The sequence below is a fragment of the Pogoniulus pusillus genome, chromosome 41, assembly GCF_015220805.1.
Source record: "Pogoniulus pusillus isolate bPogPus1 chromosome 41, bPogPus1.pri, whole genome shotgun sequence".
Lineage (NCBI taxonomy): Eukaryota > Metazoa > Chordata > Aves > Piciformes > Lybiidae > Pogoniulus > Pogoniulus pusillus.
Window position 1 is genome coordinate 2,256,496 of NC_087304.1, and position 17,871 is coordinate 2,274,366.

The following is a 17,871-nucleotide window of genomic DNA, read 5'->3' on the forward strand; positions in this document are numbered from 1 at the left end:
CAGCCCATTCCAGTGGCCAATGACTCTCTCAGGGAAGAACTTTCTCCTCACCTCCAGCCTAAATCTCCCCTGGCACAGCCTGAGGCTGTGTCCTCTTGTTCTGGTGCTGGCCACCTGAGAGAAGAGAGCAACCTCCTCCTGGCCACAACCTCCCCTCAGGTAGTTGCAGACAGCAATGAGGTCTCCCCTGAGCCTCCTCTTCTCCAGGCTAACCAATCCCAGCTCCCTCAGCCTCTCCTCGTAGGGCTGTGCTCAAGGCCTCTCCCCAGCCTCATCGCCCTTCTCTGGACATGCTCAAGCATCTCAATGTCCCTCCTAAACTGGGGGGCCCAGAACTGAACACAGCACTCAAGGTGTGGTCTAAGCAGTGCAGAGTCCAGGGGCAGAATGACCTCCCTGCTCCTGCTGGCCACACCATTGCTGATGCAGGCCAGGATGCCACTGGCTCTCTTGGCCACCTGGGCACACTGCTGGCTCATGTTCAGGCAGGTATCAATCAGCACCCCCAGATCCCTCTCTGCCTGGCTGCTCTCAGCCACTCTGACCCCAGCCTGTATCTCTGCATGGGGTTGCTGTGGCCAAAGTGCAGCACCCTGCACTTGGAGCTATTGAACTCCATCCCCTTGGGCTCTGCCCATCTGTCCAGGTGGTCAAGGTCCTGCTGCAGAGCCCTTCTGCCCTCCAGCCCAGCCACATCTGCCCCCAGCTTGGTGTCATCAGTCCCTAAGGGCTGCAAAGCTTCTTTGGGATGGAGCTATGGGAACGCAGCGAGATCTTCCCGGAGGAGAAGCAAAGCGACACCTTCGCAGCTGGAAGCTGCCCGGGGGCTTTCTGGGGCTCTTGCTCCTTTAGCTTTCCTTCTATGTCCCTCTCGTGGTGGCGGAGCAGAACTGTCAGAGCCGCAGCGCAGCCTCCCGACGGCTCCGAGGAGCTTTGGTGGACAGCAGCGAGCTGCAGGCGGCAGGGGAGGAAGCTGCTCCTCTTCCGCGGCACCCCAGCGCCAGCTCCGCTCGGCTCTTCCCACCGCTCGGCTGCCTCAAGCGGCTGAAATCGCTCAGGATTTCCACCTGAGGCTTTGTCTTGGGGAAAGGGCAAGGAAAGGAAAGCAGAGAGACAGAAAACGAAGAACTTTGCCAGCAGCAGCAGCAGCAGCAACCTGAACACAGAGACCCGAGGAGCATCTCCTGCTCCCCCGTGCGCTGATGCATCGTTGAGCGCAGCACCCACCGCAGACATCAGAGGGCTCCTTGCGAGCACTGCTGGAGGCTCAGCTGATCCCTGCTTCACCCTCGTTTCCCCCTAACCCGAATTGTTTGATGCCAGGATAAAAATACACATTTCTCTTAGGGGTTTTATTTTAACCCGAGGCTGCTTTGCAAAGGCTGCTCACAGGCAGCTTGATTGGCTCCGAGCCCCTGGCGTCACCGTGACACTTTTGAGCACTATCTCCATGGCTTGGAGTTTGCTGAGACCAATCACTGCAGCACAGCCTGCTCCCAGCACCTCCTGAGCAGCCCTGAGTGGAGGATGGGATCAAATCCCAGCCCTGAGTGGAGGATGCCATCAAATCCCAACGTGAGCTCCTTGTATGATCAGGTTCTCTGCCTGGTGAATGTGGGGCAGGCTGTGGATGGAGTCTACCTGGACTTCAGCAGAGCCTTTGGCACCATCTGCCACAAGCAGCTGCTGGCACAGCTCCTGCCTTGGACAGATTCACTCTGACATGGGTCAAGAACTGGCTGCAGGGCTGGGCCCGGAGAGTGGTGGTGAATGGTGCCACAGCCAGCTGGCACCAGTGGTGTGGCCCAGGACTCAGTGCTGGGCACAGACCTGTTCAATATCTTTATCTGGACCCAGATTGACCTGGTCCTTTATCTGGTCCAGGGGATTGAGTCCAGCAGCAGTGAGTTTGCAGATGGCACCAAGCTAGGAGCAGCTGTGGAGCTGTTGGAGGGTAGCAGAGCCCTGCAGAGGGACCTGGCCAGGCTGGATGGGTGGGCAGAGGCCAAGGGGATGAGACTGAACAAGGCCAAGTGCAGGGTTCTGCACTTTGGCCACAACAACCCCAAGCAGCACTGCAGGCTGGGGCCAGAGTGGCTGAGAGCAGCCAGGCAGAGAGGGCCCTGGGGGTGCTGGCAGAGAGGAGCTGCAGAGGAGGCAGCAGTGCCCAGGTGGGCAGCAGAGCCAATGGCATCCTGGGCTGGCTCAGGAGCAGTGTGGGCAGCAGGACAAGGGAGGTTCTTGTGCCCCTGTGCTCAGCACTGCTCAGGCCACCCCTTGAGTGCTGTGTCCAGTTCTGGGCTCCTCCATTGCAGAGAGATGTTGAGGTGCTGGAAGGTGTCCAGAGAAGGGCAGCAAGAGAGAGCCAGGAGAGCCCCTGGCAGAGCAGTGCTGTGGGGTCAGGGCTGTGTTGTTCCCACCCACACCTTTGACAGTGGCAATCAGCAAGAGCAGAACTGCAGCATGGAGGGGTGGGAAGTGATGTCTGGAGCTCCCCCAGTCCAATCCCCCTGCTCCATCAGGGTACCCACAGCAGCTTGCCCAGGAGCACAATGGCCAGGGTGGGGGTTGGAAGCTCTGCAGAGCAGGAGACTCCACAACCTCTCTGGGCCTGCTCCAGATCTCCAGCACCCTCACACCAAAGGATTCTCTCCTCCTGTTCAGGTGGCACCTCCTGGATTCCAGTTTGTGCCCATTGCCCTTTGTGCTGTCCCCGGGCACCACTGAGCAGAGTCTGAGCCCCATCCCCTTTCCCCCACCCTGACCAAACTCTGGTTTGACTCTGACCTGCTGGGGAGAGAGGCGCAGAAGCTGCAGCCTGTGGTGGGCATCTCCGCGACCCTGCAGCTTCAGCACCTCAGACAGCAGCAGCCTCCTGTCCCTGCCAGCCCTCCCTGGGCCCTGCAGAGCCCAGAGTCACCTCCTGCTGCCACGCTGGGCTAAGGACCTGCCACCTGCAGCGAGGCTTTCACACAGCTGCTCTGTGCTGGGCAGGGGGCAGGGGGAGAAGGGCAGCAGCGCATCAAACCTTTGATCCCTTTCCAAAGGGATTAGTTTTGACTGAGTGCTGATACCAAACTGCCTGCCCTCTTCCCTACATCTCCTCTTCAGGGCAGCTTTCACCCTGGAGGAGCATCTCACCTTTCTTCAAGTGTTATCACAGAGCAGCTTTGGTTGCAAGAGACCTTCAAGATCAGCCAATCCTCCACCCAGCCTCTCTCAACTACAAAGCAGCTCATTTCTGGCTTAAGAAAGCAGCAGTTTAGCTCATCCAGGGATGCTTTGGTGAGCTTCAGTTCAGCTCCAGGGATCCAGACTGTTTCCATCTCAGCTGTCCTGTCCCCCTGATGCACTCACTGATGTCACCACCTTGAAGTGGAGCTGCTGTGACAGCCAAAAGCCAACAGTTTTCCATCCTGCCTTTTGATTTTAGTGCCTTGATGGATTAACCTACTTCAGCCTGGTTCCTGAATTAGGAGACACTTATGATTAAACTCTTTACAGCCTCTTCTTCCTAGAGGCTTAAAGCTACAGCTGAATCCAGGCAGCCTGCACACAGGAGTGATGACTCCTGGATTCCCTCAGCTTGTCCTTTCTCCTCCTGTGTTTGGTGCACAACATTCCAGGATGAGGGAGGATGCTTTTCAGTCTTCATCTGGATCCTTTCAGCCCAACAGCTGCAAGGCTGGTACATGCTGCTTCAGTGCCAGGCTTTATCCTGCACCAAAAAGAAGAACAAAATGGAAGTTCCATATGAAAGCAGACACCAAATTGCATCTCCCAGCTGAAGGCTTCTGTTGAATCATGGAATGGTTTAGGTTGGAAGGAAGCTCAAAGCTCAGCCAGTTCCAACCTCATGCCATAGGCAGGGACACCTCCCACTAGAACAGGTTGCTCAAGAACTCATTCCAACCTGGTGCTGAACACTTCCAGGGAGGTTGTGGAGCACAGAAGCACCCAATGTGATCAAAGATCACATTGGGTGCTTCTGTGCTCCACAACCTCCCTGGGCAGCCTGTACCAGGGTCTCACCACCCTCAACCTGTGCCAGTGTCTCACCACCTCTCAACCTGTGCCAGTCTCTCACTGCCAACAACTTCTTCCTAACATCCACTTTCAATCTCCCCTCTGCCTCTCCAAACCCATTCCTCCTTCTCCTCCTCTCATTCCAAGCCCTTGCCAATAGTCCCTCTCCAGCCCTCCTGTTGCCCCCTTCAGATCCTGCAAGGCCACTCCAAGGTCTCCTCAAAGCCTTCTCCTCTCCAGGCTGCAGACCCCAAACTCTCTTAGCCTGTGCCCATAGCAGAGCTGCTCCAGCCTATGTCCCCTCCCTGGTCCCACAGCAAACCTCCTGCTCCTGAGCAGGAGGCCAAGGGGCCAGAGCCACCTGCAGCTCAGCACCACCCTGCACTGTGCCAGGGCTGCTTGTCTGGATCCCCCCAGGGCTCAGCACCAGCATCTTGGTGGCCTTCTCTGGGCTCACTCCAGCAGTTCCATCTCCTTCCTGTGTTCTGTAGGGTTGAAGGATTCATTGCCCAGCAGTTCCTATCACTGTGGTCCACAGCACTCACAACTTATCTTAGTAGAGATCTGCTGCTGAAATGAGGGCACCCAACCCCCAAACTCTCCTGCTTATTATGGGCACAAACACATGCCCTGCACAGCTCAACTCCCTTCACCTCCACAGCCTGCTCCACCATGCTTACAGCAGCTCAGCTGTCTGCCTCTCACCCTCGTGTCAAGCATCACCAGTGCCAAGGGCACAGCAGCTGGAGCAGGTGTTCCTGCTATGCCAGATCCATCTTAAGCAACACTTAAAGCCCCTCCTAACCCCTCTGACCTCAGTGAGGTCTCAGTGAGACTGTCAATGAGGCAGGGAATTAATGTGGCTGAGTCAGGAATGACAAAAATAGAACTATTAATATGTTCCAGGAACCCTTCCCCCAAACTGTACACAAAAATGAGTGTAGGTTTATTGACAGATTCAGTTCCAGCAGGAATTTCTTCCAAAAAAGGATATTCCAGACAAAGGTAGAGATTTAGGAAGTCAGGAACTGGAAAAGGCTAAGCTATGAACACAGCTTTGCCCCACTGGCAATCAGGCAGAGCAGAAGATCCAGGGAACAGCAGGGTCTTCCTCAGGGAGCTGAGACAGGCATTCAGCAGTGATCCCTTACTGCATTCCTCTGTGGAAGCAGCCTCCTGATGCTGCAGGCAGTATCCAATGGGGTATGTCCAGGCAGCCTGATCCCAAGGTGAGTAGCAGAGCTGCCCAACTCAGAAATGCCTCAAGCACTTCTTCCACGAGAGGGATGCTGGTGGAGGCAGTCATCAGCAAGTTTGCAGGTGACACGAAGCTGGGGGCAGATGTGGCTGGGCTGGAGGGCAGAAGGGCTCTGCAGCAGGACCTTGACTGCCTGGACAGATGGGCAGAGTCCAAGGGGATGGAGTTCAATAGCTCCAAGTGCAGGGTGCTGCACTTTGGCCACAGCAACCCCATGCAGAGATACAGGCTGGGGTCAGAGTGGCTGAGAGCAGCCAAACAGAGAGGGATCTGGGGGTGCTGATTGATACCTGCCTGAACATGAGCCAGCAGTGTGCCCAGGTGGCCAAGAGAGCCAGTGGCATCCTGGCCTGCATCAGCAATGGTGTGGCCAGCAGGAGCAGGGAGGTCATTCTGCCCCTGTACTCTGCACTGGTTAGACCACACCTTGAGTGCTGTGTTCAGCTCTGGGCCCCCCAGTTTAGGAGGGACATTGAGATGCTTGAGCATGTCCAGAGAAGGGCAACGAGGCTGGGGAGAGGCCTTGAGCACAGCCCTACGAGGAGAGGCTGAGGGAGCTGGGATTGGTTAGCCTGGAGAAGAGGAGGCTCAGGGCAGACCTCATTGCTGTCTGCAACTACCTGAGGGGTGGTTGTGGCCAGGAGGAGGTTGCTCTCTTCTCTCAGGTGGCCAGCACCAGATCAAGAGGACACAGCCTCAGGCTGTGCCAGGGGAGATTTAGGCTGGAGGTGAGGAGAAAGTTCTTCCCTGAGAGAGTCATTGGCCACTGGAATGGGCTGCCCGGGGAGGTGGTGGAGTCGCCGTCCCTGGAGCTGTTCAAGGCAGGACTGGACGTGGCACTTGGTGCCATGGTCTGGCCTTGGGCTCTGTGCTAAAGGGTTGGACTTGATGAGCTGTGAGGTCTCTTCCAACCTTGGTGATACTGTGGTACTGTGAAATGTTTCAAGCACTCCTTCCATGAGAGGGATGGTGGTGGAATGGTGCCCCCACAGCAGGGGAGAGCCCAAACTGCTAGCCCAAAACTCCCCCAGTGCAGGAGGCAGCCAGGGAGTTGGCTGCTGATATGGTCTGAGAGAGGCTGGTCTGGATGCTGCCAGCTCTCTCTCAAAGGACCCCAGGGCTTGCCAAGCCTGCAGGTTTGCACAGAAGGGTGCCAAAGTGGGGAAAGTCATTCAGAAAGCAGGGATGGGGTAAAACTGAGAGCTGTGCAAAAAGGTAGGAGCCATCCAAAAGCAGGGAGGGTCCAGGCACGGCAGGAACCTGTCCTGGTGGGCACTGTCAGGAGCTCATTTTCAAGGCAGGGAACCCTCAAATGTATAGGGTTAACGCTCCTGGGGGAGTGACCCTGAACCTGACCCTGGGGGTCTTGGCCTCTCCCCAGGGGTGGGCCACACTCCAGGTGATGGTTAGCCCACTCCCCCCACTGCCTGTGCTATAAAAGAGGAGCACTTCCTGCTCCTCACTCTCTCTTTCCTGCGCTCACTCTTGACCCACACACACACACTGCATACCAGCACACCCCGTGGCAGCCACGAGGCAGAGACTCCATCACCTTGCTCGGGTTGTATCCATCTCCTTTTTGTATTTTGCTGTTTTCCCTTCCTTATCCTTTGTAAACTCCCCTACCTCCAATACCCTTTTCCAAGTTATTGTTAAACTTTTCCTTTTTAACTTCCAAATCGAGTGAGATGGATTTATTTGAGTGTCCTTTCCTTTCTCTCTCTCCCTGTCTTTTGGGAAAAGGAGGGGGAAGAGGGGAGGGCACTCTATAAATTCTATAAATTGTCATTGGGTCTACTAAATTTATTAGAGTCTCTGGGAACCTGCATTTGAACCCAAGACAGGTGGGCACTGTCAGGAGCTCATTTTCAAGGCAGGGAACCCTCAAGGCAGGAACCTTTTCCTGTTCTCCCTTGCTCTATGTATGCCTTTCTGGACAAAGAGTCCACTCACCACTTACACTGGGTGCAGAAACCCAGCCAAGCACCAGCCCGACTCCAGCAGGCTCCCACCTGCAGGAAGGTGCCTCCTGCTGCTCCCCCTTCGGGCCTGCAGGGGAAGGGTGGGAAGCAGTTTTCACACCACCTTCTCCCATTCAGACCCCCAGAGGGGGAGGGAAAATAAAGGAATTTGGGGTATGCCAGGACAGAGACCATCCACATTCACCTCCAACAGGACCGTGAGGCTGACAGGCTACAGAAGCAGCAGCTCCAGGCTCACAGCAGGCACAAGGGGATGATGAGGTGGCTTTGGCTTCATCAGATGTGTGGGTTGGGATGCTTGCATGTTCTTCAGTGAAATTCTGGCTGGAAAACAACTCCATATTTCGGAGGAAGGAGAGTTTACAGCCATTCCTGGTATGTTGCCTGCACAAAGAAATCATGCCATAAGGATTAAGAAACTTCCAAGGGGCAGAGTTTCTTCCCACTTCCAGTCAGGTGAGGCCAGACTAGACGACCTCTGGAGGTCCTCTGCAGCTCAGACCATTCTGTGCTTCCATCATTCTGTGAAGAGGCCTCCACAGCTGCCACTGTGCCTCTCCTCACCTGAGTCTGGAACCACTCCAGGCTCCCAACACCACCACAGAGGATGCAGCCTCCATAGGAGCCATCTGCCACCACAGCCCCTGCCACCAGCTCCTGCAGGCCCAATACCCCCTCAGTCTCTCTCCTCCCTCCAGCCACCCCTGGGCCCTTCCAGTGCCAGCTGCCACCTCAGAGCCTATCACAATCGCAGCCTCCAACCTACTGCAGCCCATCACCATCATCACCACCACCACCACCACCATCACCACCATCACCATCACCACCACCATCATCACCACCACCACCACAGCCCCTGCCACCAGCTCCAGCAGGCCAAACACTTCCTGGGTCTCTCTCCTCCCTCCAACCATCCCTGGGCCTTTCCAGTGCCAGCTGCCACCTCAGAGCCTATCACAACCCCAGCCTCCAACCTACTGCAGCCCATCACCATCATCACCACCACCACCACTATCACCACCAACATCACCACCACCACCATCACCACCATCACCACCAACATCACCACCACCACCACCATCACCACAGCCCCTGCCACCAGCTCCAGCAGGCCAAACACCTCCTGGGTCTCTCTCCTCCCTCCAGCCACCCCTGGGCCCTTCCAGTGCCAGCTGCCACCTCAGAGCCTATCACAATCGCAGCCTCCAACCTACTGCAGCCCATCACCACCACCACATCACCACCATCACCACCACCACAGCCCCTGCCCCCAGCTCCAGCAGGCCAAGCACCTCCTGGGTCTCTCTCACCCCTGCGCCCTTCCAGCGCCCACTGCCACCCCAGGCCGGGGCCAGCTCCCGCTTCCGCTCGCCCTTCCCTCCTCATCTCGAGGTCCCATTGGCCGTCAGCGCTGTCGCTCACGGGCAAGCCCCGCCCCTCCCGCCGCGGGGGGGGTCCCAGCAGCTCCTCCCCCTCCCCTCCCCGCCAGGTGGCTCGCGCGGCCTGCCCCGCGCGGCGCCGCGCGAGCCCCTTCGCGCCTTTTTCCTCCGAAGCTCCGCCCCCTGCCCCCCCCCCTCTTGCCTCCCCCCCCCCCCGCAGGTGTGTGCGTGCTACGTCACCGCCCCTCGCGCGCGGGGCGTGCTGGCGTCGCCCTCCCCCGTGCGCTTCGCGTCACCGCTCCTGGCCTGGCGCGCGGCGGCGGCGGCGGCAGCGGCCGGAGGGTTCCGCTCGCAGCGCCTCAGGCTTCGCTTCCCTCGCGGCGTCCGCTCAGCCGCTTCGGCCGCTGCCTTGCGCCCTTTAGTCTCCCGCCTCGTGTGGACGGTCCGGACGGGGCGGCAGGCGGGTTCGTTGGCGGCCGGTTGATACGCGCGGCCTGGTGCGCGCGGCGGATCCTGCCGCTCGAGTAGCGCGGCGTCCGGGTTCCCGGAGGGGCGGCCCGGCCGGCTCGGGCTCGGCGGAGCGGGGCACGGCGGGGTGGGTGTTGGGGAAGAGCCGTTTGTCCTCGCCGTCGCCGCCATGAGCGTGGAGGCGTACGGCCCCAGCTCGCAGACCCTCACCTTCCTGGACACGGAGGAGGCCGAGCTGCTCGGCGCCGACACGCAGGGCTCCGAGTTCGAGTTCACCGACTTCACCCTCCCCAGCCAGACACAAACTCCGCCCGGGCCCGGGCAGGCAGGGCCGGGACAAGGCCAAGGCCCCCCCGGAGCGGGACAGGGACCGCCGGGACCGATCGAAGCGCAGGTGAGACGGCGGCCGGAGGCGGAGTGTGTGCGGGGCGGGGGGGGGGTCAGGGCGTCTCCGCCACCGGGGTTAGGCGCGGCGGGGCGGGGGGGGGTGGTGGTGTGTGGGGTGTGGGTGTCCGGAAGGGGCGGGCGGGTCTGGCCGTGGGGCCGGCGACGGGAAGCCCAGGGCGGGCTGCGGGGTTGGGCGCTCTGCCCCCGACGGGGAAGTGGAAGCCGCGTGTGGCTGCTCGCCTGCCCCGCCGAGAGCAGGCTGCTGGCTCCGGGCGGCGCAGGCCGGCAGCGGGGAGCGGGCCTGGAGCGGGCGCTCCGTTTCTGCGCTCGGAATGCAGGGGAAGCTCTCCGGGGAGGAAAGTTGGGAGTCGGTTGCCTGCCCGTTAAGCCGGCGGGTGCCGCGGCTGTATGGTGACAGTTATGTCGCTTTTCCGTGCGGTATCGAAACGGGCAATGCGCCTGAAGGTTATTTCGGCTTCTTTCGGTCTTTTAGCACGATATGGCTCTAGGTGGTGGCTGGTGGTCACAAGTTGGGTTCCGAGGAAATCCAGCGTTGCTGGCTTTGATTTCTCTTTTCCTGTAACGAAATGCAAACCACACGAGAAAGCTTTTAACCAATTTCTTTTGGTTTTTACCCTTCTTTGCCACCTTTCCTCCCGCGCGGTTGCTGGGTTGTTTTGGGTCTGTATGGGAGTGACAGTCGATACGGCCCGAGATTGAAGTTCAGAGGTCTGGTTCCTCATGACTTAAAACCAAGCGATTTCCTTCTTTACTGTAGCCTGATGGTGGTTGGGATGTGCACAGTCGTTAAATTGTGTTGCCCTAATTCAAACCGAATAAAGAAGGACCTAGGTAGGGGTTTGTGCTCCCAAGTGAAGCAGTGTTGCAGATTCTTACTGTGTGCATCTTGGCTGTAGGGAAGAAAACTCTGGAGAACTCTTCCACGTGTTTTAAAGTCACTTGAAGCTGTGGGAATAGCCTGCCAAGTGTGATTACCTCTGGACACACACTCCTGCAGTCCCATTATTGACAAGTGAATGGTTTTATGTTGCCCATACTTTAAAGAGGAGCTGAAATGCTTTAGGCAAGACTTTAATCTGGCTTCAGAACTTATGTTCTCCTTTTGCCTGCAAAAGCTGAAATATTGAGGTCTGTAACTGGGAACAGAAGGGAGCTAACTGGCAGCAGCCCAGCGTGTCCTGTAGGTGTGCTCTACAGGTGTTGAGTGCAGGGCTGGAGGTGCAATGATCCCACCGGAGCCATATCAGGTTTATCCCGGGGGAACTGAGTGGCTCTGTTGCAGCAGAGGTGGGGATGCTCAGCACAGCCTGAGTGTAGCTGTTGCACAGTGACTTGCTCCAGGTTAGGCTGTTTTTAAGACCTGCCCCTCTCAGGCTGTTTGGTTTGTGTTCGTTTCCAGTGCAGGTTTGCAGAATTGATCAGGGTTTGGGCACTGAAATGACAGAACTGAGTAGGGAAATGCTGTCTGTGCAGTCAGGTCATATATTAATTACAGAGTCTGGGTTAATCAGAGATTTTAAAGCTTTCATGGCTTGTGATCGTTCCACAATGTGGCCACAATAAGAAGTGAAACCACCCCAAAATAAGCCTCCTAAGCTGAGAAACCAGAGGAGAGGATTAGTTTGGCTTTTTTTTTTTTTGTCCAAACATGTTTGAAAAGCCTTTGAAGTAAAGAGAGGGGAAAAAAATATCTGGAGAGCAGCATTTAGGTACTCATCTGCCTGCACCCATCTGTCCCGGCAGGAGGGGAGGAATTCTCTTCTCTTGCCTTCCCCTCAGTGTGTTTATGGTGTTTCTGTAAACTCCCCTGGTCCTCCTTGGTCTTTGTTTTGACTAAACCCGCAGGTTTTGGGGAGGAGGGGCAGAGGGACTGGACCCAAGGCAACCAAAGGCTGGGAAGTGTGGGAATTGTCCTCCTGCTCAAGTGGCTCTGGAGATAAGCTCAGAATCTGGGCATTTTCTTAAAGATTCTAGGAAAAGTCTTGCTGCTTTCAGCAGATAATTTGGCAGGGAACTGAAGCCTAACTCGTGGGGCCCCCACGGTTGATCCCATTTTGTTGAATTAAAGGTCTCTGTGATTGCAGTGAAAGCTGCTGGAATAAAATAACTCTTGTTCAGAGCTGATAATCATTGGGGGGAACCCACTGGAGGTGTTTTACTTCTCACTCTGCTGTTCCATGTCTTTTTATGCATCCCAGTGTTTGAAAAGCTCAGTGCAGGGCACCTGATTTCTTAACATGAGATTGATTTGGGCCATCCTGGAGAGCTTCCTTTGCCAGTGCACACTGAAGTGGTAGTTTAAGAGGATGTTGTTACAATTGATTGGTGTCCAATTGCTAAAAGATAGCTGAGAGGCTACCAGTGGAGAAGCAGCATCCACTGATTCCTCTTCAGGGAAGTATATTCCCCTTCTCTGCATGTAAATAAGAAGCAGATTGTTTTTTTTTCCCCCTAAATATTTGTATTTTAGCTAAATTCTGGTTTCTGTCCTATTTTTTCCCCTCTTCCAGACAAGCAGTTGGCTGTAGGAAGCAGTCACATGCCCGATGGGTGTGATGGACAAGGCACATGGTGCTACTGTGTTAGAGTGGTGGAAGGAGGCTGGCTTAGCCATTAAGTTTTTGGTCCAGACTTACAGGGGCTGGATTTAATTTCCAGCCCTAACAAAGACTTTTTGTCATAGCAAAAGGACTGCTCATTGCTGTGGTCCCCATCTGGAAATGCAGCTCCTTCCACACACCTTGGAGGAAGAGGGAACAAACCAGTGGGAGAGATTCTCAGGAGCTGCAGTGGACACTGTGGAGCTTCAGTGTAAGGAACCCACAAAGAGTTTGGCTCCCCAGGGAGGTCCAAAAGGTGTATTTTCCCTTGGCTGCTCCCTCTGTTATAGACCACTGCTTGGAGGTAGCATCGGGGAAAGCTGTGTGGATCAGGGCAGTGTGACTGAGTGTCCTGAAGCTGAAGTGCTTTGCCACCACTCAGTGCACTTGAGGCTTGTAAGCAGAGTACTCTGCCAGCAGAACAGCTGCTGAGGTGCGAGGAGCTCTCTTGTCAAGGCTTGAAATGTGCCACTTAAAGGCAGAAGCAGGCCTAGGGGGCTGTGGCTGCGTTCACCTGTGATCAGGCAGGTGCTGCTTTGGCTGCAGGGGCTTAGCCAGCAGCAGCAGAAGCTGAGATGGTGCTAATTGTGCTGCCACTGACCAGGGGTCTCACATACACGTGGCCAGTAGAAGCCACCACGTAAATTCCATCCCCTAATTTAGTGCCCTGGAGCTCTGCTCTTGTCTCTCAGCAGTACTTTAGAGGCCAAAAGAGGAGGGAGGGCCCAGCACCTCTGTGGCAGTTCCCGAGCAGCTCAGGCTGCTGTAGCTGTTGAACTTGCTGTGTCAGAAGTTTGTCAGTGCTTTGAAAACAGAGAAGCCTCCCCCTGCCCTCCCCTCGTACAACAGCTGCTGGTGCCAGGTCTTTAATAATATGCACCTAGGTGAACATCACAGAAGGCTTCAAACACTGCTTGAGTCACTTCCTTGCTGTGTGCCTGCCAAGGCCTGCTGCTCCTGGTGGCAGGTGACATCACTGCTGCCTGGCTCAGAGGGCAGGAGCTGCCAGGCTCTGAGCAGGGTCACCTGCTGCAGGACTGAGAGCTTGCAGTTGGAGTTTCTGGAGGTTTTACCATTACAAAGTAGCTTCACAATTCCACTTCTGCTCAGCAGTCCCAACACTGATAAACTTATCAGCTGATGCCAGGGGGATTGGAACTAGATGATCTTCAAGGTCCTTTCCAACCCAAACCATTGAGTGTTTCTCTGATCTGTAGAATGGATTCTGGTTGCTTGGAGCAGCCTGATGGAGATGCAGCTCTGACTGCCTGTACTCTGCTGCAGAGAGCTTCGGATGAGCTGCAGGAAGCTGTGGGACTCTCTCTGCCTGTTCTGTGGTCCACAAGTTCTCGTCACCTCTGCAGCGGCCCTTAGCTGTTTGCTCTGGGTGTCTGTCTTCAGACAGCTGCGAGCTGCACAGGCAGCTGATGAGGTTCAAGGTCATCAGACTAATGGCTTGGGGTGTGGCTACTGCATTTCGGTTTGGGTTTCCCTTTCTGCCCCTTTGCTGCTTCTGCCTGTTCCCTGCCCAGGGCTCCCCTTGGCTGCTCCCTCTGTTACAGACCACTGCTTGGAGGTAGCATCAATAAAACGTGAGAGCACCGAGAGAGCTCTGCAGAGCCTCCTCAGATCATCTGAAGGGAATGAAGCAGAGCTTTTGCCACCAGCTGCAGTTCCTCACTGCTGAGGGCAGATGTGAAGTGGCTCACACTCACTTCTGAATTTCACTGTTTGGCAATTGGCTGTTAAATTTTAATGTGCAACCCTGCAACTGGCCTGCGTGGAATCCAAATGAGGCTTTCAATAAGTAGGCTTGTTTGGATTTGCTTAGGAGTTGTAGCTTTAAAAATGCTACAGCAGATCTTTTAATTAAATTTCCTTTAATAAAGATTAAATGTCCTCACTGTGGGCAGCTTTCTCTTGTTGGATAATTAAGTTACAGATAACAGATGAATTGCATTGAATGTCCAAGTGCCAAAGAGTTATTAAAGTACTCTGTTGATAGACAAAGCTCCTGAGTGATTCTTGGGCCCTTATTTAGTAGCTAGTTGGATTTTCCACAAGTATTTGTTGTCTAACTCAATACCTGGAGGAACAGGTGGAGGTTTTAATACAACTGGAGATTTTGCTTTGATGGGGAAACCACCTCACAGTACCACATAGTGGGTTAATGCTGTGCCAGTTGTTGGTGTAGTCCCTTTCCTGCCTTCTACTCAGTGGTGGTTGTGTTGCTCAGGCTTTTGGGGACAGTCTCTGCTCAGGTTTATGGGGAGGTGATTTTGCTTTGGGGAAACTACCTCACAGCACCATGTGGTGGGTGGATGCTGTGCCAGTTGTTGGTGTGGTCCTTTTCCTGCCTTCTACTTAGTGGTGATTGTGTTGCTCAGGCTTTTGAGCAGAGCCTCTGCTCAGGGTTTTGGGGAGATCACGGAATGTAGGAGGTTGGAAGGGACCTCCATAGACTGAGTCCAACCTCCCTGCCAGAGCAGGACCAGAGCAGAGATCTCCCTGAATAGGCCAAAAAATCAAGTATTTGTGAGTAGGGTTTTGGAGGGGTGTGGGGGACCAACTGTCTTGCTCCCCATGGTTGCCAGGCTGTCGAGATGCAGCTTTGGAACTGTCAGGGGCAGTGGCTGCCCCAGGCTCACAGGATGGCAGGGGTTGGAAGGGACCCAAGTTGGTCATAGAGCAGGACCATCCAGTGTAGCTCAGGTCACACAGGAACACATCCAGACAGGCCTTGAAAGGCTCCACAGAAGGAGACTCCACAACCTCTCTGGGCAGCCTGTGCCAGGGCTCTGGGACCTTTCCAGTTAAGAAGTTGCCTCTTGTGTTGAGCTGCAACCTCCTGTGCTGCAGCTTCCATCCATTGTGCCTTGTCCTATCCCAGGAAGCAAGTGAGAAAAGTGCTCCAGCCACAGCAGACTGCTTTGTGCCACTTGTCCCTGCTGCTTGCTGGTGGGAGAGGCACTGCTCAGCACTGCCAAAAAGGAGCTATTTTTGACATCAGCGAGGCTTGGGCTGGCAGAGTTGCTGAGGCAGCACCAAATGTGGCAGAAGTTCTTGGTCCTGGCAGTGAGTTGACAGTGCAGGGAGCACACCTGGGCTGTGCTGTGAGCTCCCGGGCTTGGGGAGAGGGTTTTGCTCTCAGAACTTGAGCTGCATTCCTCATTTTAATGGCCTTGTGCAGATTTCTTGGCTGGCTTACAGAGGGGCCTCGTTCTCTGAAAGGAAATCCTATCGTGGCTAGCCCAAATCTGGAGTGACACAGCAGGGACTGTCCCAGAGATGTGTCCTACCAGTATGCAGATGGTTGGCATGTCCTGAGCAGGTGATGCTGCCCCAAACCACTTCTGTTCTTTCTTGCCCCCTTTCAGTGGTGGTTGTGAGGCTGGCATGAGGACAGGTCTGTGCATGATCTGCTTTCTGCTGTGCAAGTGGCACACAGTTGAGATTCTCGTGTTTGAGGGAGGTGAAGCATGGACTTGCAGCAGAAATCGGTGGGGAAGGTCCCATGCAGCCAAGCTCCTGTTCTCAGGTAGATCCCTGGAATAGCAGCAGGGCTGACCAAAGGCTGTTTGATTCTGCTGGAGCTGTTCAAACAGAGCTCTGTGTTGTGTAAGACTGCATGGAAAAATGTGAGCTGCAGAAATGCAGTCTCCTTTGGGTGACTTTTTTTTCCTCCCTCCTTATCAGTTGGAGTTTAAACGACTCTGTAGAATAGGAGCTAATGAAGCTGGTATTGATTATGTAACCAGGCTGTGGCTCAGCTCTTCCCAGCCTTTTTCTTGTGGAGTTTCTCTCAGTTCAAGAGAAGTTCTGCTGTAAGGAGTGGGGATTGCTTGGCCTTGAGCATTACATCTTGGAGCCTGTTTTGCTTGTGTGACTTCAGCAGTGCCCTGCTGTTGCAGGTTAATGGCCCCGATGGCATCCTGCAGAATGGAGCTGTGGATGACAATGTGGCTAAAACCAGCCAGCTTCTGGCTGAGCTGAATTTTGAGGAGGATGAAGAAGACACCTATTACACCAAGGATCTTCCTGTGCATGCCTGCAGGTGAGAGCCAGTCCTTGCTGCAGGGGACGGCAGCACTGAGTGCGTGGTTGGGGGGGAGGTGGTGAGAGCAGCTTCCCTGGGGATGTGCAGATCCTGGTGGGAGAGTTGAGCCCTCTGCTGAGCTCTTGTCTCTGTGCAAGGCAGCAGCCGTGGATGTGGGCTCTGACCTCCCTGGGAGGTTGGGCATGGAAGGCTCAGCCAAGCTGGGAATGATCCTGGTGGGAAGTGTTAAAATACTCCTGAGACAAAACAGAACTTCAGCTCCTGTTTGATGTTTTCGCCAGTGCACATAGTCCCTAATTTTTACTTCCCCTTATTTGTCCATGCTGCTGGGCAGTTGAACTCTCCTGCTGGAGTTTTCCTGCAGGCAAGCACTCAGTCACTTCCTCTTCTCTCCTTTCCAACTCCAGTTACTGTGGTATCCATGACCCTGCCTGTGTGGTTTACTGCAACACCAGCAAAAAGTGGTTCTGCAACGGGCGTGGAAATACATCTGGCAGGTAAGTGGCCAAGTGATGGAAGCAGCGATGGCAGCCCCATTGTAGTGCTTGTTCTGGGGTGGTGTGGTGGCTGGGACTTGGAGTTTGGTGTTAATTGAAGTCTAATGACATCAAAGTCTCTGCCACAAGGCAGACATGCACTGAGAAGCCACTTGAGCTGCTAACACTGGGTCTGCTTGGAGGGAAAAAGAACCTTAGCCGTGTCTGCCAGGCTGTGAGTGCATTTGGCTCATGTCCTAGCTGTGATTTGCTTATTAACTGGATAGCAATGGATGTGCTCTCTGTTTGCAGCCACATTGTTAATCATCTTGTGAGAGCAAAGTGCAAAGAAGTGACTCTCCACAAGGATGGACCTCTAGGAGAGACTGTCCTGGAATGCTACAACTGCGGATGCCGGAATGTCTTTCTGCTTGGCTTTATTCCAGCCAAGGCAGACTCTGTGGTGGTTTTGCTGTGCAGGTGAGAGAATGCCTTTGCTGGAGGGTTGGTGCCAAGTCTGCTGCTTAACTTTAAAGGGTGGCACTTGGTGTTCATTCAGTGAAGGGGTTGAGAGGAAAGCTGAGGACAGACTTATTGAGCAGAGCTTATTGGGACAGGATGGGGAGTGATGGTTTGAAACAAGGAGATTGAGACTGGAGAGAAGAGAGAAATGTTTGACACTGAGGGTAGGGGGAGCATGGCCCAGGTTGCCCAGAGAAGTGGGAGCTGCCCCAGCTCTGAAACTATTCCAGGTCAGATTGTTTGGAGCTCTCTGCGACCTGCTGTAGTTGGGGATGTCTCTTCTGAATGCAAGGGCTTGGACTGGGAGGGCTTTGAAGGTCCTTTCCCACCCAAGCCCCTCCATGATTTTGTGCTGTTTGGACTTCCTGAGCTGTGTACAGGTTGGTACTGCAATGCATCCAGGTTGGTTCTAGGAAGGAGTCTTTCTCCCAGGTCCTCCATGGTAAAAAAGGACTTCCCTCTTCTTTTAAAGTGTGGTTTTCAGATCTGGGAGAGTAACAGATAAGGGGAATGACTCTGGAGCCCTGTGGGAGTGGTGACTCCATTACACTGTTTTTGTCAGAAGGTAGAATCTTTTAGAGATGACAGCAAGTCAGAGCCTTTCCTCTGACAGCTGCTAGCAGAACCCATGATTTCCTAATTGTGTGGATTAATTAACTGCTGCCAGCAGTTGCTGGGGAGTAGAAGGTTGTGTT

General features: G+C 54.9%; 1 protein-coding gene and 1 long non-coding RNA gene across 3 annotated transcripts in view; one reads left to right on the top strand and one right to left on the bottom strand.

The window, feature by feature from the left end:
• Positions 1 to 3,136: 3,136 nt before the first annotated feature.
• Positions 3,137 to 8,612, bottom strand: LOC135192159 (uncharacterized). Its single transcript, XR_010308922.1, has 3 exons — positions 8,559 to 8,612; positions 7,438 to 7,650; positions 3,137 to 3,718 (listed from the first exon to the last, which is right to left on the bottom strand). It is a non-coding gene; the product is annotated as an uncharacterized LOC135192159 (long non-coding RNA).
• Positions 8,613 to 8,959: 347 nt separating this feature from the next.
• Positions 8,960 to 17,871, top strand: part of UPF1 (UPF1 RNA helicase and ATPase) — a 31,052-nt gene continuing 22,140 nt past the window's right edge. For both annotated transcript variants that reach the window (XM_064175050.1, XM_064175051.1), the window contains exons 1-4: positions 8,960 to 9,507; positions 16,033 to 16,175; positions 16,586 to 16,675; positions 16,967 to 17,134. In XM_064175050.1, the coding sequence (XP_064031120.1) occupies positions 9,283 to 9,507; positions 16,033 to 16,175; positions 16,586 to 16,675; positions 16,967 to 17,134 (626 nt within the window). In that variant the 5' untranslated portion in view covers positions 8,960 to 9,282. The remainder of the gene's footprint in view (positions 9,508 to 16,032; positions 16,176 to 16,585; positions 16,676 to 16,966; positions 17,135 to 17,871) is intronic.